This window comes from Oscarella lobularis, chromosome 15 (assembly GCF_947507565.1).
Source record: "Oscarella lobularis chromosome 15, ooOscLobu1.1, whole genome shotgun sequence".
NCBI lineage: Eukaryota > Metazoa > Porifera > Homoscleromorpha > Homosclerophorida > Oscarellidae > Oscarella > Oscarella lobularis.
This window is the reverse complement of record NC_089189.1, coordinates 1,226,512-1,251,484: the sequence shown is the minus strand read 5'-3', so window position 1 is coordinate 1,251,484 and position 24,973 is coordinate 1,226,512. Positions and strand designations below refer to the sequence as shown.

Below are 24,973 nucleotides of genomic sequence, written 5' to 3'. Positions count from 1 at the left end.
TGAGTTTGTCGGGTTCGTCGAATTGAATCGAATTCATGCATCCCGCGTCTTTGGAATTGAAAATCGGCGAGCCGACGATCTGGGCGTTATTTCCCTTTCCGCTCAGATCTCGTATGTACTCGCCCTCCTTCAGTGGTTTGACTTGAGCGTGCATGTCGATCAGAAGAACCGTACTCGGATCGGGCAGAAAAGGAGTCTCTATAATAATAGCAATAAAAGAATCGTCATCATCATCATCATAATAATTCTTACTCTGAACGAAGGGTTCAAGTAGAGCGTTGACGTGCTCCTTCAGGGAGAAAGCTTCGTTTTTTATTTATTTCTTAGCGATTGCTTACCTGTTTTGGCTTGACTTGCATGTGCCAGTATATTCGGAATCTATAGTGTCAATATAAGCATTTCTTTAGTATCCTGTCATCGCTGTGGCTTCGCCTTCTTTCTTTTTTCATTCATTTCGTTCTTTCTTTTTGGCGCTACCGGGTATATCAGTTTCAACGCTATATTGATAATTTTCATTGTTTCACGTTCTTGGCTTGGGTTGGCATCAAATGAGTGCATGCGAAAGTGGTAACCGTATGAGCAATCAACTCTTGGTTGTCCATTCATCGAGCCCCTACTGCGCTCCTCCCATTTGACGACTACGTTCAACTGCAGAAAGAGGCAGCAGGCGTTGCAATGGTATAACTTCAAGTTGTATCAGAGGACGCGATTCGTTCGTTTTTCTAATTATTCCCCCGTCACTTTGTCAGGACAACATTTCTTCGTCAACATCAGCACCGTTGAGCGAGTTATTGTACCGTTACATGTCTCCTTTCTAGCTTCAAACTCACGCTGATATATTGGGGAGGCACCATCTTCGGTTTCCGCACCAGCAATCGAATTTAGCCTGGGCCAACGCGTCATGCAAGGTGCGTTGCTTCAAGCATAGATACATCTATGCTTCAAGTAAGCTATTTTTCGAATTAACTATATGGAGAGAAAGGCAGTTTCCGATACTCTATCAAAAGGTCAATGAACTTTGTGATGACCGCAAAATCTACTCTATACAGATTGGCTTGTTCTATTTGGTACCGGGCGACAGGGATTTCCAGCTTCTATTCTGTGTTCTTTTACAAGGATCTAAACACCGCTCGTGCTAACGCGGCGCCATGCACTGATTCAGTTAAAGTTTGTGCAATATAGATGAATTGCATGATAGTCCTTCCGCCATCGCTGCACCGCAATCTACGAATAGTAGGTAGAACATCAGCCTTGAAATTCACCGGAATGCTACGACTGGAATTAAATATCATTATGTTAGAACAAATTTCAGTATTACATTAGGGAATGTGTGCTAACATAATGATACACGTACAATCTATACAGATTTTGATGGATTGATGGATTGATTGATTGATTGATTGGGGAATATGCGTCTTCCAGAAGCGTCAGTTTAAATAATTTATCGTAGAGCTACCGATGCCAGTTCAAGTTGATGACACTGAAAATATGAAGAAAAATAAAGAAATATATATACTGTATACGTATACCGGTATATATGGTCCCATCATGGTCCCATGGGTGAGGCAGATATTTAACCTGTGGGTGAGGGGTTCATTGCAAAGCCCGTATGCAGATGTTCGCGAGCGTCGCTCTATACGGAAATTCTCTTCGCTTCCTCCGTTCCTGACGTGTTATTACGCTACTCCAATGTCTACGTAAACCATCGGTATAGAGAAGTGAGGCAAATACGAAGCGCGAGAGATACAACAACTTGAACGAAATTTTGCAGGCTCACAGCGGCTTCCCGTCTCGAACTGTAACAGTGTTCCTGATATCATACCATATATAGGATATAATGGCTGCCAATAAGGCTAAAATTGGGAGAAGATTCGAGATGCTGTCTTATAGTAGCCTGGGCCTAGCTGTGTGTTCACTGGCTTTTTTTCCGTAAAACTAAGTCTAGAGGTGTTTGATGAAAGACCGCGTATATATCCTGCTTCCCAATGGACCGGGTGACAGTTGGCAGTGACATATATCATGGTGACTGACGTGAAATTCGCAGTTCTGGAGGACGGAAGGAAGTGCACCGATGATTATATTTACAGGCATATATCTACGTGGGTCTGCGCAACTGCATGCCGAGACCGGAGCTACACATATCGCTCGTACGACTACGTCAGTCGGTCTGTGGTCTAGGCCTATCTTCTACTCGTTCGCCAATCAGAAGGCGCGATGGCAGATTCGAGCGAAGCGTCGTCGCTCACAGTTCCGCCGCAAAAACTGTTCAATCGCGACGACTTCGCCTACGACGAGAACTCCGACGACGACTACCTCGGTTTCGGCGGTTTCGCGGAAGTCTACAGAGCGACGATGAGAAGCACCGGTCTGGTGGTGGCAGCTAAGGTTCTTTTTCGACGACGGGGCGTCGACTTGCGCGGAAGATTACAAAGAGAGTACGTAAACTGATATCGAAACTGAAAACAGATACCTGTGCATGATGTTACTTACGCTCTACGTGCGTCATGTCATGCATGTCTCTCTTGTCGTATAGGGAAATCAAGAGCTTGAGAAAGGAAGCTGCTATTCTTCTCCAAGTTCAGAATCATCCCAACATCATTCAGCTGATAGGTGTTTGCGAAGCGCCGAGGCACTACGCTCTCTTGCTCGAATTCATGTCCGACGGTAATCTCGACAAGCTGTTGCATTCTACGTCGGATAAGGACGTCGACTGTTGGAAGAATCGCGTCGACATTGCCTGTCAAATTTCAAGCGGCATGAATCATCTCCACTCGCTTGATCCTCCCATTATTCATTTGGATTTGAAACCGCAGAAAGTTTTACTTCGGAAAGACGAACGCTTTTACAAATGCAAGGTATACACTTTCGTTTGTGTCATCAAAATGATGTCTCATCATGTTTATTGATTAAGATCACAGATTTTGGGCTGTTGAAAATGAAGGGCATGACTACGACCCACACTGAACTCAGTAGCAGTGATTTCACTCCAACGGGAACAGTACTCTACATAGCACCCGAGAGATATTCCGCAAGCTATAAACCAACAGCAAATTCGCGAACGAAACCGGATATTTACAGGTGATTGCGCATAATAAATTAAAAATGAGGTAAACCGGGGAAAATAATTGATATAGTTTCGGTGTAATGCTGTGGGAAATACGAGAACGCAGACGTCCTTTCGATGGTGACGCGGCTGCACGTAGTTTCGTAACAAATCCGGTACTTTTGCAGGCGAAACTAATAGACTGGTTTTGCACCACTTGGCTCGAACTGGCAAAGCTGTGCCAATCGCGCAAAGTCCGTGCCCTGGAGGTTACGAAGATTTAGGGGAGAAGTGCTACTCTCGCGAAAGAGGAAGGACGGGTGATGGGAGCGACGAAGCATATATCTACCCCACCACGGTAAGTGTTCCGCAAATCTACTGACCACTGACGGGTTTTCTGCAAACCACGTGTCGCACCTAGAGAAATAAGTTGCAGCCTACGCAAGGGGCAAATCGATTCGATTTGTAGGACATTAGATATATTCGCCTTCACTGTATGTTTCAAAGAGGGTCTTTCATGAAGGTGGCGGACTGAGCCTCTGACGCCCTATACATATGGACCACGACACTATTAATTTTCTTGTTCGCAGACAGGGTTCTTGTTAGCTTTCTAATTCCTCAGAGACAGAGTAGACGAAGACAGAAACTCTACTACACGACACATAGCACAGACAAAGTATGCTCATATGAGTTCACGCCCACTTCTCGTTGCCTTCTACGATTTGCAATCCGTGAAGGAGAGCTTTTCCGACATTGGCAGAGTGGCAAATCTCGTTGTGAGAGCGAGCGCGAGAGATACAACAACTTGAACCGAATTTTGCTGGCTCACAACGGCTTCCCATCTTGAACTGTAACAGTGATAATACCACAAATAAAAAAAATAGGATCTAATGGCTGCCATTAAGATTTATATTGCCCTGTACGGCCATGCAGTCTTAATTAGTATAGCCTGAGCCGGAGTGTTCACTGGCTTTTTTCGTATATGAAACGTCTAAAGCGGTTCCTTGTTGGGGTTTCTACTCGCGCGACACGGGCACCTAGACAGGCAATTTTTTACTTGCAATTACAGACAAGCATGCAGAGCGACAAGCAAAACAGAGCAATGCAGCAAGCTATAGTGTCGGAGAGATTTTTCCTCTTCCGATTTCTGTTATTAATTTCAGAATATGACTATCACAGTGACTCCCCAGACACTGACAATGATGACACCGCGTTTGCCTCTTTCCTGGGTCTTCCTGAAGACAAACGACAAATCCTGCGAGGGATCAACTTGAACTTCAAATTTCATAACAACGTGTTTTGACCCGTCGACAGAATACGCAACTGAATTTGACTTTGCGTCTCTTCTTTCGATAAGTCTTCTCAATTCCGCTTCGCTAAGTACTTCCGGTACCTCGTCGCGCACAGCCATGAGATGTTCTATGAACATCTCGTGCGAGGTCTCTTTTTCGTAGGTAAGTTTCTTGGTGTGCTCTCTCTTTCCATCGTTTGTTAATTTGGCAGCCAGGACGACGGTCACGTTGAAGCCGAGATCTCTCAGTCTGTTCAGCGTGTTTTCCGTTATTCCTTCGCCCACGTCCGAGTCGACGATATCAATTTCCTCCTTCCTCTCTTCCACGATATTTCCTAGTAGAAAAAAAAGCGTAAGCGGAATTTTTTCCGGTGCACTTGGCAAAGTTTGCAGTCCGCTAATCGCGCGTTGTTTAGAGTTAGACTGCGCCGCTCTCTTGAGCGCACGGCAGAAGCTAATTGATTTGTAGCAAGGCGCCGCAAGAAAAGAACTATCACGCCATAGACACAGCTATAAGCTGCTGTTATCACATGCAGTTCGGCGAACGTCATGCCATACTTCTGACATTTTACGATACCTTTGACTGTGCAGACAATCGTGGCAAAAATGAGAAGAAAAGTCTTGACGTTGTTTGACATAATGCAGATTACTCTCAAGTTTGGGTGCGCTGGGAGTCTTTGAGGCAAACTGGCGTTGTTTCCAGCTTCTCTGAAATTTATACTGATTTACTGGGTAGGAAACTTCCTTGAGAACGGATCTCCGTTGCTAAAGTGGTAAACTTCCTTGACAGAGGATCTCCGTCGCTGCTATAGTAAATCGATTATACTTTGTAATTTGGACGTCCTGTAGGCCGGACGTGGTGGAGAAGCACGTATCTGTATGCAGGCATCAAAATGACCCGAAACGAAACTACGTTACAAAGTTAGTAGCTAGGCAACAGCTTGCCATGCCTCCACCGCGAGCGCAAGCCCTATAGCGGTTGTTCTGGTGCTTTAACTTAATTAATCGTATTTGTATACCACAAAGTAACTTCCAACGAATCCTTGGGAAGTAACAGATCCTAGCTGGGCTACTGCAGAGTTAGTGCACAATTTTTATTTCTCAATGATGGCTCACCCGTCGCGACATATGTCGCTAATCTAGGCTGAAAAGAGAACTGAGTGTTAACTTATTTATTTATTTATTTATTTATTTATTTATTTATCTATTTATTTACGCGCTTCCACTGGTATAAGCATTTTAGTATCTTGCTGCCGTTGTGGCTTATTCTTCAAGTCATTTTTGTTAGAATTTAGAGCTATGAGTTTTATGTCTCTACACTCTTGCTATTATTAGTCATTCTCCAAAGTTCTTGGTTGGGGTTTGCATCTGATGAATGCAACCGTACTCCTCAAGTTTTGTTTAATTAATCGATTGATTGAAAATATGAAGAAAAAAACAACGTGAGCACGTTCTTCGTAAAGCCCGTATGGGGTCGTTCGTCTTTCTCGTCCACGGCAAATTCTCATCGCTTTCACCGTCCCTGACGAGCTATTACAGTCTACTTGAACGATCGAAATCGGGAAGTGAGACAAATGCGAAGCGCAAGAGATATGACGAACAAAAATTTGCTGGCGCACGTACAACGGCTTCCCAACCCGAGCTGCTAAATAGAAAGAACTTGCGGAGAAGTCGCCAGGCTCAGTTTGACGACGCAATAAGTTCGTCTTGTAGACAAAAGGTAACTCTGTGGCACATTGGTACAGAGAAGATTCATTGGCGCATAGCCATGCAGTCTTCCGCAACGTCACTTAGTAGCCTGAGCCTGAGTGTTCACTGGCTTTTTCGTGAAACTACATTTTACGTATACACGTGTGTGTGTATATATATATACTGTATCTACATGCCTGCCAATGGACGTGAAGGTGCAGTGACATGAAGTTTGTATTGCAGTTCCGGAGGAAGGGGCCTCGATGATTGCATTAGCAGGCATATACGTGCATGGGATATGCGTCTGCGCAACTGCTTATATCTCTACTGTCTGTGCATGGTACATCTCCTACTCGATCCTTCACCGATCAGAAGGCGCGATGACAGATTCGAGCGAAGCGTCGTCGCTTACAGTTCCACCGCAAAAACTGTTCAGTCGCGACGACTTCGCGTACGACGAGAACTCCGACGACGACTACCTCGGTTTTGGCGGTTTCGCGGAAGTCTACAAGGCGACGATGAGAAGCACTGGCCTCGTCGTGGCAGCTAAGGTTCTTTTTCGACGACGGGGCGTCGACTTGCGCGGAAGATTGCAGAAAGAGTACGTAAGCTCAAATCGAAACTGAAAACACCTAGATACACGATGTCTTACAAAGCGTGAAATCAGTATAATCAGAGCCCTATTTTAGGGCTTTGAGTATAATAGGTGCCTGACGTCATGAAACAGACGCATTTGAGTTAGTCAGCGTACCACACTTCTGTTTCCGTTGTCATAGGGAAATCAAGAGCTTGAGAAAGGAAGCTGCTATTCTTCTCCAAGTTCAGAATCATCCCAACATCATTCAGCTGATAGGTGTTTGCGAAGCGCCGAGGCACTACGCTCTCTTGCTCGAATTCATGTCCGACGGTAATCTCGACAAGCTGTTGCATTCTACGTCGGATAAGGACGTCGACTGTTGGAAGAATCGCGTCGACATTGCCTGTCAAATTTCGAGCGGCATGAATCATCTCCACTCGCTCGATCCTCCCATTATTCATTTGGATTTGAAACCGCAGAATGTTTTACTTCGGAAAGAGGAACGCTTTTACAAATGCAAGGTATACGCTTTCGTTTGTGTCATCAAAATGATGTCTGATCATAGTCATTAATTAAGATCACAGATTTTGGGCTGTCGAAAATGAAAGGCATGACCACGACCCACACCGAACTCAGTAGCAGCGATTTCACTCCAACGGGAACAGTACTCTACATAGCACCCGAGAGATATTCCGCAAGCTATAAACCAACAGCAAATTCGCGAACGAAACCGGATATTTACAGGTGATTGCGCATAATAAATTAAAACGAGATAAACTGGGAAAATAATTGATATAGTTTCGGTGTAATGCTGTGGGAAATAAGAGAACGCAGACGTCCCTTTGATGGTGACGCGGCTGCACGTAGTTTCGTAGCAAACAGACGCGAGCGAACCCGTTTCTTTTTTCTTTTGCAGGCGAAACTAATAGACTGGTTTTGCACCACTTGGCTCGAACTGGCAAAGCTGTGCCAATCGCGCAAAGTCCGTGCCCTGGAGGTTACGAAGATTTAGGGGAGAAGTGCTACTCTCGCGATCCAGAGAGCAGACCGTCGTTCGACGGTAGAAATTTCTTACTCGCCCAAAGTTACTTTATATAACTATTGTACATTTGTAGAAATTTATACGTCTTTGCAAGACATTATCCAAGAGTTGAATGAAAGCGGTACGTTAGAGTCGTGTAGGGCTGGCTCCTTATATGAAACGTTTAAATTGCGCGTCGAAGGAGATGACCCGGTTCTCTGGAGAACTTCTCCTGCTGTAACGCATGCAGCGGTGCACGGTAACAAAATTGAATTCTGGTGCGTGTTCGTATTGTCACGATTCCGTGTAGACGATTTCGACGAGGGCGCCTCTCTTGCCGTCATATTGTCCGGTGACCAACTATCAATCAAAGATAAAATAGGACAGGGTAGGAAATATGTGACGTAACTATTTAATTTCCTAATCGTTGTGCTAATCACTCAGGTGCATTTGGGTGCGTGTATGAAGGAGCTTTGAAAAATTTACCTAGTGTTAGAGGGGGAAGAGCTAGAGTCGCGGTTAAGGCTATGAAAGTAATGCACATACGAAACGCCTTTATAACTTTGCCTTGCTATATATCGTATAGCCTGGAGTCGTGAATTGGCTTCTCAGTTCGTCAGCGAATGCAAAGTGATGAAATCGCTAATGCACGAAAACGTTTTGCAACTCATTGGAATATGCTTCGATGCGAGCGACACGAGCGGCGTCAATCTGGGCCCTTCCATAGTTGTTCCCTTCATGGTCAACGGTGACGTGCAGGGATATCTTCGCGCGTTACGAGACAGAGCAGATAATCCTTACTGCCCAATGATACTCCCACCGCGAGCACTCCCACCGCGAGCTGTGTATGAAAACGAAGGTACATTCAGTAGTTCTATAGGCATTTTTCTGATACTGTATTATTTTTTTGTTAAATAACAGCGGAGATAAAGTACGCCGCGCTGCACTTCGACACCAGCTCAGCGGAGGTACAGTACGCCGCGCTGCACTTCGACACCAGCTCAGAATTGTCTTCAGGTGCCGCGGCTGCCACTTCTTCCACTCGCAGTGATGTGAGAATAGTTTTTAAAACCTAGCTCTCTCAAATAAGGCGGTTGCCTAATTAGGCCTTACATATAGGTCGATATTCGCGTTCTCCTACGGATTTCGGTTCAGATCGTGTCCGGAATGAAATACCTCAGCGAATTAAATATTGTTCATCGAGATTTAGCAGCGAGAAACTGCATGTATAGCATTCGTGCACCGCACAAGTACGCACTCTTAACTGCTGTTCGTCTTAGGCTAGATGAGAATTTGATTGTAAAAGTTGCCGATTTTGGTCTTGCTCGCCAACTCGAGAATCAAGATTATTACAGAGTGACAAACAGAGCGACTGCCTTGCCAGTCAAATGGCTCGCACCGGAGAGTCTAAGCGAGAACAAGTTCACTCATAAATCCGACGTGGTAAGTTTTAGGTATACGACGAATGAGAAGTTCGTGTAATAGAAGTGTACTTGTCGTGCAGTGGGCGTACGGTGTTACACTCTGGGAAATATTTTCTGTTGGTCTGACTCCTTATCCAGGAGTGCACAACAGCGAAATGTTTGACCTACTTCGCGACGGACACCGCATGTCAAAGCCCACAATATGTCCTAAATATATGTGAGACTATTCATATGTACAGCTGACGTTTGCATTCGTTATTTCATTTTAGCTATGATGTCATGATGCTTTGTTGGAATGAACTTCCGGACGAGCGTCCGTCGTTTCTCGATTTGGAATCTCAAATTAGCGACGCCGCTGAGGACAGCGTATATTACGATCTCTCCCAGTTTGATAGCGATCTTCCCGACTATGAGTGGCGTTTTCCAGAGTCGAAGAAAGTGGATGAGAGTTTTACAGTAGAAAACAAAGGATAGTCTTACCTTGGAAGCAGGATTCTTCTGGACTGTGCTGTCTGTCATTGTGCAATTTTTTAGTTGTTTTTTTCTTGCATGCAAGAATTCCAGAATTGGAAGCGTACCGTAGAGGAACCCGCCTCTTAGAGGAGTCCCGGCTGCGAGTACATGGCTGCACCAGGGATATAATAGAAGATTATTATATCCCTGGCTGCACCTCACGCAAGTGTGTGCATCTTGTCACCGGTAGGCAATCGTACGTTGCACGCGCCCGTATTCACTTTCAATCCCTCGCTTTTGCTTTTTCTAGGTAACCAAGAGACTGACAAAAGTCGAAAGCTATCGTTGGGCGTCAAAATGCCTCCTGCACGCGAGCGCGAGTTGGTTTTATCCGCCGTGGTACCACTGTACGACAATCGAACTCCTAGAAATCATTTTGGGTTTTCTTCGTCTGAGCCAAGCGACGAGCTGCTAGATCCAGCCAATAGGAAATTCTTCGAGGTCAGACATCGTATCGGTTCCAACTGCCGCTAGAAATTCTGTACTATTAGAAGAGGTATAGTAGACTCACTCAGCCCTTGAATAGAATTTGAAATATTTCTCTATGTAAATCGAGGTCTTTAATTGTCTTCAATCGAAACACGCGAAGACGTTCGAAATATTAGCGTAGCTCCGACACTCAGTCAAGATTCTAAATATTTAATTCACAGTCGAAGCCGAATCTCGCTAAAACAGATTGATCGGCGAAAATAGAGAAGCTGAAATAACATTTGGTTCTCATGCCCGTGAAATTTCTAGACGAAGAAAATCTGCTGCCGTCACTTGGCACAGCAGAAGACCTCATACCGTACAACAAAACTTTTTTATTTTCCACTTTATTTATATGCTGACCGCTTTTTCCTCGTTTGTTTCGATCGTTTCCGCGACGGCGTGCGCTGTGCGTTTCATCGTCTGCTGGTCTGCTGTACAAACGCAGCGTAAAAATCGTTGAGACCGCTAAAAGCGCGAAGAAAAATTTCGTCGGAGCAAACGGCAGGGCAAATGCAACATGAGCAAATTTTATTAAATAAGCAATGAATACTTTTTTGCAGCAGCATGTTGAATATTGTCTATACAGTAGCGCAACCAGCAATAAAATTAAGAATAATAATGTTTGGACATCCAAGTCACGTGATACTGTTTTCGCCATCGTAGTTCTCCTTTTTGAGTCGGTTTTGTCGTCGCTGGCGCGATCGAGTCGTCCTGCAAAGGTCCAGTCAACGATTTGTGCTTCAGCAATTGTCATTTTGCTTTCTTTTAGACTCGTTGTGGATCTCTTGTCGTTGAAGCACTCGATTCGATTCTCTCGAACCGTTTCTCCTCTTCGAAAATGTCATCCGCGTGTCCGTCATCTCGATTTGGACACGTCGCCGCCGTGATCAATGATGAAATGCTTCTGTGGGGAGGAGCAGCGGTGAGAGAATCGACGGGAGCTCATTACTTTTGCTCTCTCGAATTTATCGAGTGCTTCAATCTCTTGACAAGTCAATGGAGTCGACGACGAGCAACATCCACCAGCCCATCCGACCTTCCTCATCCATGTCTCGACGCACGAATCGGTGTCGTCCAAAATCGGGACATTTATCAATTTGGTGGGAGCTACTCCTCGCCTCATGGCCGTTATGTCTTTTTAAACGATGTTCACAAATTGGATGGATCGACGTTCGAATGGCAGCGAATCCATTCCAATGACCAATCGTCGCCCAGCGGGAGATCGCAACATGGAATGTGCGTGTTAGGGAAGAAAGGAGACGAACATCTCGTCATGATAGGCGGACACGGAACAAAGATTGTTTCACCAAAACCAGACGGATCTCAATTCATTCCTTCTTCAAATTATCCTGGCACGGGGTGGAACAATGAAGTTTGGTTGTTTTGCATTCGAAAGAGTGAGTGACGTGTAAAATTATTTTGAATTCAATGAAGACATTTGTTTGAAGGGAATTGGATTTCAGCTCAATGCACAGGAATAAAACCACATCCTCGAGACTCACATTCCTTCACTACTGTTGATAGTAATCGAGCAATTCTCATTGGCGGTTTTAATCCTCTTGAAGAAGTGTTGAATGATGCTTTTCTGTTTGTGTTCAGCTCACTGGTAATGTGATAGGTTTGTTATTAGTTAAATAATTAATATGATTTAATTGCGTAGGAGTGGATTGAAATGAAATTGGATGATCATCTCATTCCTCGATGCTTCCATTCGACGGTTGTTGTTGATATTCCCACATTAGGGGGCTCAGTTGCTTTTGTCTTGTGGGGATATGGGAAAGACTGGTTTCCTCTGTCTCTGGCCCAAATGATTCTAATTGACTTTCAAAAGTGCAAAAAGGTAATTGAAATATTCTCAAATGACATTCTACGATGACGAAGTTCATTTGACAGGTGTCAATATCAGATGAACCCATTCCAACAGGGATCCAATCAGTCTGCTCTGTTGTTAGAAGAGGTCTTCTCTTTATTCTGCGACATGGAGGATCACCCTATAAATGGGGCGAGAACATACCAGAGGCGCTATTGGATATTTTGAAATACGGTAAAGAATTTTTATTTTAATACATTATACAGCCTAATTTCATTGCGAGTATAGATTTGAAGAATATCCCTGAGAAACTCCTTCGACATGATTTGAGCGAACCGATTGAACAAGAAACGTCCAAATTTGATAAGAATGATAAGAATGCACCGTTTCGTTCCAACTCTCCGACAATGGTAGAAATCAATATTTAAACGTCATATAATTATTTTCATTTGTGTAGAATTGCGAAGGGTTGTCTCCAGAAGAACGTGACTTGTTGCATCCGTCTCCCCAACGAGTGGAAGACGTGATTGCCGTTGTAACGCCTCAAAGCGTTCTCATCTTCACTCGATGGAAGAAATTCTCCGCTCAAGTCTCATTGGACAAAGGAGCGGAGATCTCCATTCCCAATACGGGATCGATCCTTCGAATTCACCCCCGCACCGCCCTTTCGCCGACTCCAAAGACGTCAATGAGCTTGACCGTCTTCACATTCGACGCCAAGCAATCTCAGGGTCTCCTCGACGACGAATTCGTGAGCGATCTGATTCAATTGTCTCTTCCTTCCGGCTTATCCGACGATGACGTACACATTGAAATGTGTTATGAGCACGGTCTCAGCCTCGATCCAATGACGCCCAAAACGAGCGCTTCTAAAGTCGTCTTCTTCTATCAACCTCACGATCATTTGGCGACGATCAAACACCCAATTAAATTCGACGAGAAGATCGTCATTGATAGAGCGGGACAGCGAAAAATCGCCGCTCTTCTTCAATCGTCTGTCGTCAAAGTCATCATCTCTCCGGCCGCTCCGGCCGCCGCCGCCGTCGTCGCCTCTTCGCAAGACTCTGGCGTGAGTTGCAGTTTCTTCACTCATTTCTACGGCTTGGGTAGTCAAGCATTTTCATTCCATGCTCTCTCTTTCGAAAAAATTAAAATTCCCGACGTCTGGCAATTCGATCTCTGCATCATCTCGACGCGACCCGAACATCGGGATCGTTATCTCATGTATCGCGGCCGTCAGCCTCTTCTCTTTGATCGACGCGTCAATAATCTTCTTGTCTCGCCCACCCAATCAAACGTCGTCGAAGCGGACGACATCGAAGGCTGGATCAACGAGAGTCTTCGCAAATCATACTTGATCGACATGAAGCAGTTGCTAGCGGTCAGAGATAGTCCCATTGACGCGTGGGTCGACACCTTCTACTTCGCCTATAATCATGGAGAGCTTCTGCAACGTCTTCCAACGATGTCTGCCAACGTCACGATCATTTCCGGCGATCGACGTCAGGTTCTTCGCATTCAGTGCTCCGCATCATCCAACATCTCTGATCACGTAGAGGTTAGTTAATGGGCATTGTCTCTTTATTGTTTAATTTTTGTTTTCAGGATACTTTGAAACTTCCCGAGCTCAATTTCGTCACGACGGATCAGTACGGATTTTTGAAACTTGAACCAAGTCGTGACATGGGTAAATTCTTTATTCTCGGTCTTTCCTGATTTTATTCTTCTATACGATTGTAGCTCTCCGATTCAATCCCTCTCATCTCGAAATGGACGATCTGTCGTATATCATTGGCTCTCAATGGCAAGTCGTCGCTCGATTCATCGTGCCCTTCTTCACCGACTTCGAAATCAAAGAAATCGAATTAGAAGAGAGAGAAGACCAGTCCCTTCGCTTCCTCCAGGCCTGGATCAAGAAACACGGTCTCAAGGCGACGCGAGAAGCGTTGAGCGCCGCTCTATTTTCCGCCGACCTCGGTTCGGGTGTTAGAGAAGTCTTTCCAGAAATCTATGAGAACATGACCAAAGTATTTTATTTTTCAACTCTTTGGGTTGTGGTTTAATCTCTTACTAGGAAGCACTTTTGGAACCTGACCTTCAAATTGAACGAGACGAGCTCGTCTACGACGAAGACAAGGATTTCGTTGGGGGAGGAGGCTACGGCGAGGTGTACAAAGCGACGCTGAAGAAAAGAGGAATTGAGAGGCAAGTCGCCGTGAAACTGTTCCGCGATTTCAGGAAGAGAAGAACAGAAAAGTGAGTATATATCTTTATATTTTTTAATTAGATGGTCATTTTTTGTTGGCAGAGAATACGAAATGCTTAAGAAGGAAGCGTCGATTCTCCTCCAAATCAAAGCGCATGACAACGTCTTGAGTCTCATAGGGCTCTGCGCCGCTCCCCGACATTATGCTCTCGTGACGGAGTTCGTAAGCGGAGGTAGCCTGCGTTCGCTCCTAACGTCGCCCGAGCATAAAGAAGTCGTCGAAAAATGGCAGTCGCGGATCAAGTTTGCAAAACAAATAGCTGATGGAATGCTTCATCTCCACTACAATCATCCCTCCGTCATTCACCAAGACTTGAAGGCGCAGAACGTCTTGGTCAACATTCTTCCTAATCTGATATTTCCTTTCATTTGCAAGGTTGATTATTACGGTATTATCTAGAGAGGCTTTTGATTTTTTTATTACTTTTAGGTGGCCGATTTTGGTCTTTCTAAAATGGCCGGCATCAGCTCAGTTACGACGTTGCGACCAGACAGTTCGCATATGCCAGGTGGCACGGTCACCCACATCGCCCCTGAGCGATATCGCGATCGTCCGTACGGCGACGGAGACGATCGCTCAAAACTAGATCTGGCTAGGAAGGCCGACGTTTATAGCTACGGTGTTTTGCTGTGGGAAATACGTGAAAGGCGTCTTCCCTATCAAGGTCAAATTCGTTCTTTATGACATTTTGAGACGTTGGCTATTTTTCTCGCTTAGGTAAGGATAAGGATATGATTCGCTTTCTCGTGAAAAGTGGAGAGAAGTTTCCCGAAGGCCAAGCAACGGGTGTTCCGCCGTTTTTCGAAGATCTCATGAAGAAATCTTTGCAATTCGTTCCGCAGGATCGACCGACGTTCCGCGACATCGTGGTGGCGCTAATAACCAAAGCGGAATACAAAACCAATTGAAGTAAATCCAAAATTTGATATTCAGCCGCATCCCCGAACTCTCCCGTCCTCTCACGTGCAGTTTGATTCTTTATTTCGTTTTTATTTCTTCGTTTCTCATGAATATTTTATTTCTACGTTTCCCATGAATATTTTAACTTTTGCAATACTTTCGTGTCAGCGTTTCTCATTGATCTGTTTGTATAGTCTAAGTCACGTGATTTCGGTTTCGTAGTTCTCCTTTTTGAGTCGGTTTTGTCGTCCCTGGAGCGATTGAGTCGTCTTGCAAAGGTCCAGTCAACGATTTGTGTTTCATCAATTGTCATTTTTCTTTCTTTTAGACTCGTTTTGATGTCTCGTCGTTGAAGCACTCGATTCCGTTCTCTCGAACCGTTTCTCCTCTTCGAAAATGTCATCCGCGTGTCCGTCGTCTCGTTTTGGACACGTCGCCGCCGTGCTCAATGATGAAATGCTTGTGTGGGGAGGACTAGCGGTGAGAGAATCGACGGGAGAAGAGTACTATTGTTCTCCCGATTTGATCGAGTGCTTCAATCTGTTGACAAGTCAATGGAATGAACGACGAGCAACATCCAACAGCCCATCCGACCTTCCTCAGCCATGTCTCTACGCACGAATCGGTGTCGTCCAAAATCGGGACATTTATCAATTTGGTGGTGACTACTTGTCGTCTGATCGCCGTAATGTCTGTCTCAACAATGTTCACAAATTGGATGGATCGACGTTGGAATGGCAACGAATCCATTCCAATGACCAATCAACGCCCAGCGAGAGAGCGGCACATGGAATGTGCGTGTTAGGGAAGAAAGGAGACGAACATCTCGTCATGATGGGCGGAATAGGAACAACGATTGTTTCACCAATACCAGATGGATCTCAATTCGTTCCTCTTCCAAATAATCCTGACAGGGGGTGGAACAATGAAGTTTGGTTGTTTTGCATCCGAAAGAGTGAGTGACGTGTAAAATTATTTTGAATTCAATGTAGACATTTGTTTGAAGGGAATTGGATTCCAGCTCAATGCACAGGAAAAAAACCACATCCTCGAACCGCACATTCCTTCACTACAATTGATATTGATCGAGCTATTCTCATTGGCGGTTGTGGTCCTCTTGGGGGAGTGTTTCCAGATGCTTTTCTGTTCATGTTCAGTTCACTGGTAATGAGATAGGTTTGTTATTAATTAATTAATTAATTAATGTGATTTATTTGCGTAGGAGTGGATTGAAATGAAATTGGATGATCATCTCATTCCTCGATTCTCCCATTCGACGGTTGTTGTTGATATTCCCACATTAGGAGGTCCAGTTGCTTTTCTCTTGTGGGGGTATGGGAAAGACTGGTTTCCTCTGTCTGTGGCCCAAATGATTCTAATTGACTTTCAAAAGTGCAAAAAGGTAATTGAAATATTTTCAAACGAAATTCTACGTTCATTTGACAGGTGTCAATATCAGATGAGCCCATTCCAACAGCGCATCAATCAGTCTGCTCTATTGTTAGAAGAGGTCTTCTCTTTATTCTGCGAATTGGAGGATCACCCTATGAATTTGGCGAGGACAGACCAGAGGCTCTATTAGATATTTTGAAATACGGTAATGATTAATTTCATTATCCAGCCTGATTTCATTGCGTGATTAGATTTAAAAAGTATGACTGAGAAACTTCTTCGACATGATTTGAGCGAACCAATTGAACAAGAAACTTCGAAATTTGATAAGAATGATAAAAATGCGCCGTTTCGTTCCAACTCTCCGACAATGGTAGAAATCAATATTTAAAGGTAATAGAATTATTTTCATTTGTGTAGAATTGCGAAGGTCTGTCTCAAAAAGAACGCGAATTGTTGCATCCGTCTCCCCAACGAGTAGAAGACGTCATTGCCGTCGTAACGCCTCAAAGCGTTCTCATCTTCACTCGATGGAAGAGATTCGCCACCCCAGTCTCATTGGACAAAGGAGCGGAGATCTCCATTCCAAATACGGGATCAATCCTTCGAATTCAGCCCCGCACCGCACTTTCGCCGACTCCAAAGACGTCAATGAGCTTGACCCTCTTCACATTCGACGCCAAACAATCGCAGGGTCTCCTTGACGACGAATTCGTGAGCGATCTGATTCAATTGTCTCTTCCTTCCGGCTTATCCGACGATGACGTACACATTGAAATGTGTCACGAGCACGGTCTCAATCTCGATCCAATGAAGCCTAAAACGAGCGCTTCTAAAGTCGTCTTCTTCTATCAACCTCACGATCATTTGGCGACGACCAAACACCCAATTAAATTCGACGAGAAGATCGTGATTGATAGAGCGGGACAGCGAAAAATCGCCGCCCTTCTTCAATCGTCTGTCGTCAAAGTCATCGTCTCTCCTTCTGCTCCGGCCGCCGCAGCTTCCGCCGTCGCCGTCGCCTCTTCGAATGAGGATGTGAGTTGCAGTTTCTTCACTCATTTCTACGGGTTGGGTCAACAGGCATTCTCATTCCATGCTCTCTCTTTCGAAAAAATCAAAATTCCCGACGGTTGGCAATTCGATCTCTGCATCATCTCAACGCGACCCGAACATCGGGATCGCTATCTCGCCTATCGCAACGACGGCCGCGGCCAACCTCTTCTCTTCGATCGACGCGTCAAAAATCTTCTTCTCTCGCGCACCCAATCAAACGTCGTCGACGCGGACGACATCGAAGGCTCGATCAACGAGAGTCGTCGCAAAAAATATTTCATCAACATGCAGCAGTTGCTAGCGGTCAGAGATAGCCCCATTGACGCGTGGGTCGACACCTTCTACTTCGCCTACAATCATCGAGAGCTTCTACAACGACTTCCAACGATGAACGCTTATGTCACGATCGAATCCGGCGATCGACGTCAATGTCTTCGCATTCAATGCTCCGAATCTTCCAACATATGTGATCACGTAGAGGTTAGTGTTAGGACATTGTGTTTTTATTGTTTAATTTTTGTTTTTAGGGTTCTATGAAGCTTCCCGAATTTGAAACGGTCACGACCGATAAGTGCGGCCATTTGAAACCAAGTCGTGAGATGGGTAAATTCTTTATTCTCATGTATTTTACTTGATTATACTTAATTTAGCTCTCCAATACAATCCATCTCATCTCGAAATGGAAGATCTGACGTTTGTCATGCGCTCTCAATGGATTGACGTCGCTCGCGTCATCTTTCCCTACTTAACCGATTCCGAAATTGCAAAAATCCAATTACACGATAGAGAAGATCAGGCGCTTCGCTTCCTCGAGGCGTGGATCGACAAATACGACCTCAGCGCAACGCGAGAATCGCTCGTCTCCGCCCTCATATCTGTCGGCCTCGCTTCCGGTGCTAAAGAAGTCTTTCCTGAAATTTATGAAAAGATTACCAAGGTACATAGACATATACACTTTATTTGTTTTCATGATGATGTTATATGCGACGTTTCCTAGGAAGTGGTTTTAGATTCGACTGTTCAGGTTCAACAAAGTGAGCTCGATTACGACGAAGACAAGGATTTTCTCGGCGGCGGAGCGTGCGGCGAGGTATTCAAAGCGACGCTGAAGAAAGCCGGGAAGCCAGAGAAGACAGTCGCCATTAAAGTCTTTAAGGATTTTAGTAGGAGAAGAAAGACGGAAAAGTCAGCCTACTTATTACATATGGACTCTTCCTTTCTTATTAGCTGTTGTTTTCGTTGCAGGGAATACGAGATGTTCAAGAAGGAGGCTGCAATTCTCCTTCAAATCGATCCGCATCCTTCCATTCTTCGTCTAATCGGGCTTTGCGCTATTCCGACCTTCTACGCTCTCGTAACCGAGTTTGTGAGCGGCGGAGATTTATCTTCTCTTCTCAAGTCGCCCGAGCACAAAGCGGCAGTCGAGAAGTGGGAAACGCGACTCCAATTCGCGAAGCAAATCGCCGACGGAATGCTTCATCTCCACTCCATTCAACCGCCGGTGATTCACTACGATTTGAAAGCGCAGAACGTCTTAGTCGAGTGCATTCGACACAGCAATAGCGTCCAATTTATTTGCAAGGTAGATTATTCGATTTCGACGTGCCTGTTTATGAAACTATTTCTAGGTTTCCGATTTCGGTCTTTCAAAAATGTCTGGCGTCAGTTCCGTTACGTCGGTGCGACGAGACGGTTCGAATCCGGTTGGCACTGTCACTCACATCGCTCCGGAGCGCTATTCCGAGCATCCGTACGGCGACGAAGACGACGGGGGTCGAAAGATGGATTTGGTGAAAAAATCCGACGTTTATAGTTACGGTGTTTTGCTGTGGGAAATACGTGAAAGGCGTCATCCCTATCAAGGTCAAATTCATTCTTTATGACATTTTGAGACGTTGGCTATTTTTTCGCTTAGGTAAGGATAAGGATATGATTCGCTTTCTCGTGAAAAGTGGAGAGAAATTTCCCGAAGGCCGAGCAACGGGTGTTCCGTCGTTTTTCGACGATCTCATGAAGAAATCTTTGCAATTCGATCCGCGGAATCGACCGACGTTCCGCGACATCGTGGTGGCGCTAATAACCGAAGCAGAATACAAAGCCAATTGAAGTAATCTCAAAATTTAAAATTCAGTCACATCCCCGTACTCTCACGTGCAGTTTGATTCTTTTTTTGTTTCTACGTTTTCTCGTGAATATTTGCAATACTTTCGTGTTAGCGTTTTATCCTGTGACAATATTAATTGATCTGTTTTATAGTCTAAGTCACGTGATTTCCTGTTCGTCTTAGTTCTCCTTTTTGAGTCGGTTTTGTCGTCGCTGGCGCGATTGAGTCGTCCTGCAAAGGTCCAGTCAACGATTTGCGTTGCGTTTGCGTGAACTCTCCCGTCCTCTCACGTGCAGTTTGATTCTTTATTTCGTTTTTATTTCTTCGTTTCTCATGAATATTTTTACTTTTGCAATACTTTCGTGTCAGCGTTTCTCATTGATCGGTACGTCTAAGTCACGTGATTTCGGTTTCGTAGTTCTCCTTTTTGAGTCGGTTTTGTCGTCGCTGGAGCGATTGAGTCGTCCTGCAAAGGTCCAGTCAACGATTTGCGTTTCATCAATTGTCATTTTTCTTTCTGTTAGACTCGTTTTGATGTCTCGTCGTTGAAGCACTCGATTCCGTTCTCTCGAACCGTTTCTCCTCTTCGAAAATGTCATCCGCGTGTCCGTCATCTCGATATGGACACGTCGCTGCCGTGCTCAATGATGAAATGCTTCTGTGGGGAGGAGAAGCGGTGAGAGAATCGACGGGAGAGAAGTACTTGTGTTCTCCCGATTTGATCGAGTGCTTCAATCTGTTGACAAGTCAATGGAATGAACGACGAGCAACATCCAACAGCCCATCCGACCTTCCTCATACATGTGGGGGCGCACGAATCGGTGTCGTCCAAAATCGGGACATTTATCAATTTGGTGGTGACTACTTCTCGTCTGATCGCCGTCCAGTCTTTTCGAACGATGTTCACAAATTGGATGGATTGACGTTGGAATGGCAACGAATCCATTCCAATGACCAATCAACGCCCAGCGGGAGAGAGAGCCAAGGAATGTGCGTGTTAGGAAAGAAAGGAGACGAACATCTCGTCATCATGGGCGGATTCGGAACAAAGATTGTTTCACCAATACCAGATGGATCTCAATTCATTACTTCTTCAAAACATCCTGGCATGGGGTGGAACAATGAAGTTTGGTTGTTTTGCATCCGAAAGAGTGAGTGACGTGTAAAATTATTTTGAATTCAATGTAGACATTTGTTTGAAGGGAATTGGATTCCAGCTCAATGCACAGGAAAAAAACCACATCCTCGATCCGGACATTCCTTCACTACCATTGGTATTAATCGAGCTATTCTCATTGGCGGTTGTGGTCCTCTTGGGGGAGTGTTTCCAGATGCTTTTCTGTTCATGTTCAGTTCACTGGTTATGAGATAGGGTTGTTATTAATTAATTAACTAATGTGATTTATTTGCGTAGGAGTGGATTGAAATGAAATTGGATGATCATCTCATTCCTCGATTCCTCCATTCGACGGTTGTCGTTGATATTCCCACATTAGGGGGGCCAGTTGCTTTTGTCTTGTGGGGATATGGGAAAGACGGGTTTCCTCTGTCTCTGGCCCAAATGATTCTAATTGACTTTCAAAAGTGCAAAAAGGTAATTGAAATATTTTCATATGACATTCTACGATGACGTTGTTCATTTGACAGGTGTCAATATCAGATGAGCCCATTCCAACAGGGCGCCAATCAGTCTGCTCTATTGTTCGAAGAGGTCTTCTGTTTATTCTGCGATATGGAGGATCACCCTATGAATTTGGCGAGAACACACCAGAGGCGCTATTAGACGTTTTGAAATACGGTAAAGATTAATATCATTATCCATCCTAATTTTATTGCGTGATTAGATTTAAAAAGTATGACTGAAAAATTCCTTCGACACAATTTGAGCGAACCAATTGAACAAGAAACGTCCAAATTTGATAAGAATGATAAGAATGCACCGTTTCGTTCCAACTCTCCAACAATGGTAGAAATCAATATTTAAACGTCACGTAATTATTTTCATTTGTATAGAATTGCGAAGGTCTGTCTCAAAAGGAACGCGACTTGTTGCATCCGTCTCCCCAACGAGTAGAAGACGTAATTGCCGTCGTAACGCCTCAAAGCGTTCTCATCTTCACTCGATGGAAGAGATTCGCCACTCCAGTCTCATTGGACAAAGGAGCGGAGATCTCAATCCCAAATACGGGATCAATCCTTCGAATTCACCCCCGCACTGCACTTTCGTCGACTCCAAAGACGTCAATGAGCTTGACCCTCTTCACATTCGACGCCAAACAATCGCAGGGTCTCCTTGACGACGAATTCGTGAGCGATCTGATTCAATTGTCTCTTCCTTCCGGCTTATCCGACGATGACGTACACATTGAAATGTGTCACGAGCACGGTCTCAATCTCGATCCAATGAAGCCTAAAACGAGCGCTTCTAAAGTCGTCTTCTTCTATCAACCTCACGATCATTTGGCGACGACCAAACACCCAATTAAATTCGACGAGAAGATCGTCATTGATAGAGCGGGACAGCGAAAAATCGCCGCTCTTCTTCAATCGTCTGTCGTCAAAGTCATCGTCTCTCCGTCCGCTCCGGCCGCCGCCGCTTCCGCCGTCGACGTCGCCTCTTCGAATGAGGATGTGAGTTGCAGTTTCTTCACTCATTTCTACGGGTTGGGTGAACAGGCATTCTCATTCCATGCTCTCTCTTTCGAAAAAATCAAAATTCCCGACGGTTGGCAATTCGATCTCTGCCTCATCTCAACGCGACCCGAACATCGGGATCGTTATCTCGACTATCGCAACGACGGCCGCGGTCAACCTCTACTCTTCGATCAACGCGTCAAAAATCTCGTTCTCTCGCCCACTCATTTAAACGTCGTCGAAGCGGACGACATTGAAGGCTGGATCAACGAAAGTCGTCGCAAATCATACTTGATCGACATGAAGCAGTTGCTAGCGGTCAGAGATAGTCCCATTGACGCGTGGGTCGACACCTTCTACTTCGCCTACAATCATCGAGAGCATCTACAACGTCTTCCAACGATGTCTGCCAACGTCACGATCATTTCCGGCGATCGACGTCAGGTTCTTCGCATTCAGTGCTCCGCATCTAGAAACATATGTGATCACGTTGAGGTTAGTATTAGGAAATCGTATTTTTATTGTTTAATTTTGTGTTTCAGGGTGCTCTGAAGCTTCCCGAAGTCAATTTCGTCACGACGGATAAATACGGCTTTTTGAAACTTGAACCAAGTCGTGACGTTGGTAAATTCTTTATTCTCATACGTCTTTACTTGATTTTATTGGTCTATGCAAATGTAGCTCTCCGATATAATCCCTCTCATCTCGAAATGGACGAAATTTCGTATATTATGCGCTTTCAATGGAGAGTCGTCGCTCGATTCATTGTGCCCTTCTTCACCGACTTCGAAATCAAAGAAATCGAATTAGAAGAGAGAGAAGACCAGCCGCTTCGCTTCCTCCAAGCCTGGATCAGGAAACACGGTCTCAAGGCGACGCGAGAAGCGTTGAGCGCCGCTCTATTCTCCGCCGACCTCGGTTCAGGCGTTAGAGAAGTCTTTCCAGAAATCTACGAGAACATGACCAAAGTATTTTATTGTTTAAATCTTCGGGTTGTGGTTTAATGTCTTATTAGGAAGCACTTTTGGAACCTGACCTTCAAATTGAACGAGACGAGCTTGTCTACGACGAAGACAAGGATTTTCTCGGCGGAGGAGGCTACGGCGAAGTGTACAAAGCGACGCTGAAGAAAAGAGGAATTAAGAGGACCGTTGCCGTGAAATTGTTCTACGATTTCAGGAAGAGAAGAACGGAAAAGTGAGCATACATCTTTATATTTTTTAATTAAATAGTCATTTTTCGTTGGCAGAGAATACGAAATGTTTAAAAAGGAAGCGTCGATTCTCCTCCGAATAAAAGCGCATGACAACGTCTTGTGTCTCATTGGACTCTGCGCCGTTCCCCGACACTATGCTCTCGTGACGGACTTCGTAAGCGAAGGTAGCTTGCATTCGCTTCTCAAGTCGCCCAAGCAGCACGAAGAAACCGTCGAAAAATGGCAGTCGCGAGTCAAATTCGCCAAGCAAATCGCCGAAGGAATGCTTCATCTCCACTACAATCATCCCTCCGTCATTCACCAAGACTTGAAAGCGCAGAACGTCTTGGTCAACATTCTTCCTAATCTGATATTTCCTTTCATTTGCAAGGTTCATTATTAGGGTATTTTCTAGAGGGGTTTTTGAGTTTTCTCATTAGGTGGCCGATTTTGGTCTTTCTAAAATGGCGGGGATCAGCTCCGTTACGACGATGCGACCAGACAGTTCGCATATGCCAGGAGGCACGGTCACCCACATCGCCCCTGAGCGATATCGCGATCGTCCGTACGGCGACGGAGACGACCGCTCGAAGTTGGATCTTGCTCGAAAAGCCGACGTCTACAGCTACGGCGTAGTGCTGTGGGAAATCCGCGAAAAACAAAGCCCATATAAAGGTTTAATTAAATAATTCCTTTACTTGCTTTTAGACAAATGAGTTTAGATATGAGAAACGATCTTATTCGCCTGCACGTCATGGGTGGAGGCGAACTTCCAGAAGGCCTAGCAACGGATGTCCCGCCGTTTTTCAATGACGTACTAAAGCGGTGCGTTCGTCTCAAGCCGCAGGAGAGGCCCATGTTCCGCGACATCCTTCTAATGATAATAGAAGGCGAAAAGAGTCTTAATTCCTAACTGTCAGCATTCATTTGTGTAAGGCGTATCATACATTCAGTAACAATTTTTCTTCCTGTACCCATTTGTCTCGATTTCTGTGTATCTTTTGGCGTTTTTCTGTTTCCCTATACCCCATTTTTACCTTTGTCGTTTTTCTGCTAAGTTTCTGGTTGAATTTTTCTCTCTGTGTTCCCTTTAGATTTTTTCTTTGATTTCTTTGTTGTCCAAACCCTAAACAGATAGAGGAACTGATGATTAGTGTGGTTTTTGTGTCTGTGAAATTTCCACATTATGTTAACCTGTGCACGTGGCTCTCCTTGTCCGGGAAGTAACGCGATTCCACCCATGTCGGACTGGCTTTCGTTTCTGTCGTCCCAATCGACGCTCATCGGCCTCGGAACGGTCGCCGCAGCGACCGCCTACTACATCGCTTCTCGCCCGATGCCGTTCCAGTCTCTCGTCGACCTCGACAACCAAAGCATCGAACTGCCCGTATAGAAGGGGACCCTTGGAGCTCTTTTCCTTTACACAGCGTCTTTTTCCAGCGCAAGAGAGCTCGAATTCAGCAGATTCTGTCCAGGCGGTAAACTTGTCTCTGGCTGGACCTCACGCAATGCTATGATGTGTGGCAGTTTGCATCTTGTCGCCGCAAGGCAATCCTACGTTGCACGCGCCTGCATTTAACTTTTAT

General features: G+C 45.0%; 6 protein-coding genes across 8 annotated transcripts; all 6 read left to right on the top strand.

Moving 5' to 3' along the window:
* Positions 1–1,610: 1,610 nt before the first annotated feature.
* Positions 1,611–3,752, top strand: LOC136195938 (uncharacterized). Of its 2 annotated transcripts, XM_065985420.1 has the most exons (6): positions 1,611–1,718; positions 1,772–2,435; positions 2,534–2,855; positions 2,912–3,078; positions 3,135–3,184; positions 3,232–3,752. In XM_065985420.1, exons 2-6 carry the CDS (start codon positions 2,215–2,217, stop codon positions 3,423–3,425), a joined length of 954 nt encoding a protein of 317 aa, XP_065841492.1. In that variant the 5' UTR covers positions 1,611–1,718; positions 1,772–2,214; the 3' UTR covers positions 3,426–3,752. The 2 variants fall into 2 exon arrangements, with proteins under 2 accessions (XP_065841492.1, XP_065841493.1); XM_065985421.1 differs by lacking the exon at positions 3,135–3,184.
* Positions 3,753–5,875: 2,123 nt separating this feature from the next.
* LOC136195934 (receptor-interacting serine/threonine-protein kinase 2-like) lies at positions 5,876–8,336 on the top strand. 2 transcript variants are annotated; one of them, XM_065985417.1, is made up of 10 exons: positions 5,877–6,624; positions 6,800–7,121; positions 7,178–7,344; positions 7,399–7,448; positions 7,517–7,660; positions 7,716–7,763; positions 7,824–7,880; positions 7,932–8,009; positions 8,066–8,154; positions 8,208–8,336. In XM_065985417.1, the coding sequence occupies exons 1-10, from the start codon at positions 6,287–6,289 to the stop codon at positions 8,253–8,255; spliced, it is 1,341 nt and encodes a 446-aa protein (XP_065841489.1). In that variant the 5' UTR covers positions 5,877–6,286; the 3' UTR covers positions 8,256–8,336. The 2 variants fall into 2 exon arrangements, with proteins under 2 accessions (XP_065841488.1, XP_065841489.1); XM_065985416.1 differs by having other exon boundaries at positions 5,876–6,624; positions 8,066–8,220.
* Positions 8,255–9,633, top strand: LOC136195937 (tyrosine-protein kinase receptor UFO-like). Its single transcript, XM_065985419.1, has 6 exons — positions 8,255–8,480; positions 8,543–8,673; positions 8,741–8,847; positions 8,902–9,064; positions 9,126–9,262; positions 9,315–9,633. The coding sequence occupies exons 1-6, from the start codon at positions 8,255–8,257 to the stop codon at positions 9,517–9,519; spliced, it is 969 nt and encodes a 322-aa protein (XP_065841491.1). The 3' UTR covers positions 9,520–9,633.
* Positions 9,634–10,675: 1,042 nt separating this feature from the next.
* On the top strand, positions 10,676–15,162 carry LOC136195930 (uncharacterized). The gene is made up of 13 exons (XM_065985412.1): positions 10,676–10,748; positions 10,799–11,426; positions 11,478–11,635; positions 11,690–11,869; positions 11,923–12,073; positions 12,128–12,249; positions 12,297–13,397; positions 13,445–13,526; positions 13,580–13,866; positions 13,914–14,095; positions 14,148–14,481; positions 14,536–14,770; positions 14,824–15,162. Exons 2-13 carry the CDS (start codon positions 10,868–10,870, stop codon positions 15,012–15,014), a joined length of 3,582 nt encoding a protein of 1,193 aa, XP_065841484.1. The 5' UTR covers positions 10,676–10,748; positions 10,799–10,867; the 3' UTR covers positions 15,015–15,162.
* Positions 15,163–15,218: 56 nt separating this feature from the next.
* LOC136195929 (uncharacterized) lies at positions 15,219–19,744 on the top strand. The gene is made up of 13 exons (XM_065985410.1): positions 15,219–15,284; positions 15,335–15,961; positions 16,013–16,170; positions 16,229–16,408; positions 16,453–16,603; positions 16,650–16,771; positions 16,819–17,934; positions 17,982–18,057; positions 18,105–18,391; positions 18,452–18,639; positions 18,700–19,036; positions 19,083–19,317; positions 19,370–19,744. Exons 2-13 carry the CDS (start codon positions 15,403–15,405, stop codon positions 19,558–19,560), a joined length of 3,600 nt encoding a protein of 1,199 aa, XP_065841482.1. The 5' UTR covers positions 15,219–15,284; positions 15,335–15,402; the 3' UTR covers positions 19,561–19,744.
* Positions 19,745–19,940: 196 nt separating this feature from the next.
* Positions 19,941–24,567, top strand: LOC136195928 (uncharacterized). The gene is made up of 13 exons (XM_065985409.1): positions 19,941–20,032; positions 20,083–20,709; positions 20,761–20,918; positions 20,973–21,152; positions 21,206–21,356; positions 21,403–21,524; positions 21,572–22,687; positions 22,735–22,816; positions 22,874–23,160; positions 23,208–23,389; positions 23,442–23,778; positions 23,828–24,062; positions 24,110–24,567. Exons 2-13 carry the CDS (start codon positions 20,151–20,153, stop codon positions 24,298–24,300), a joined length of 3,600 nt encoding a protein of 1,199 aa, XP_065841481.1. The 5' UTR covers positions 19,941–20,032; positions 20,083–20,150; the 3' UTR covers positions 24,301–24,567.
* The last annotated feature ends 406 nt before the right edge of the window (positions 24,568–24,973 follow it).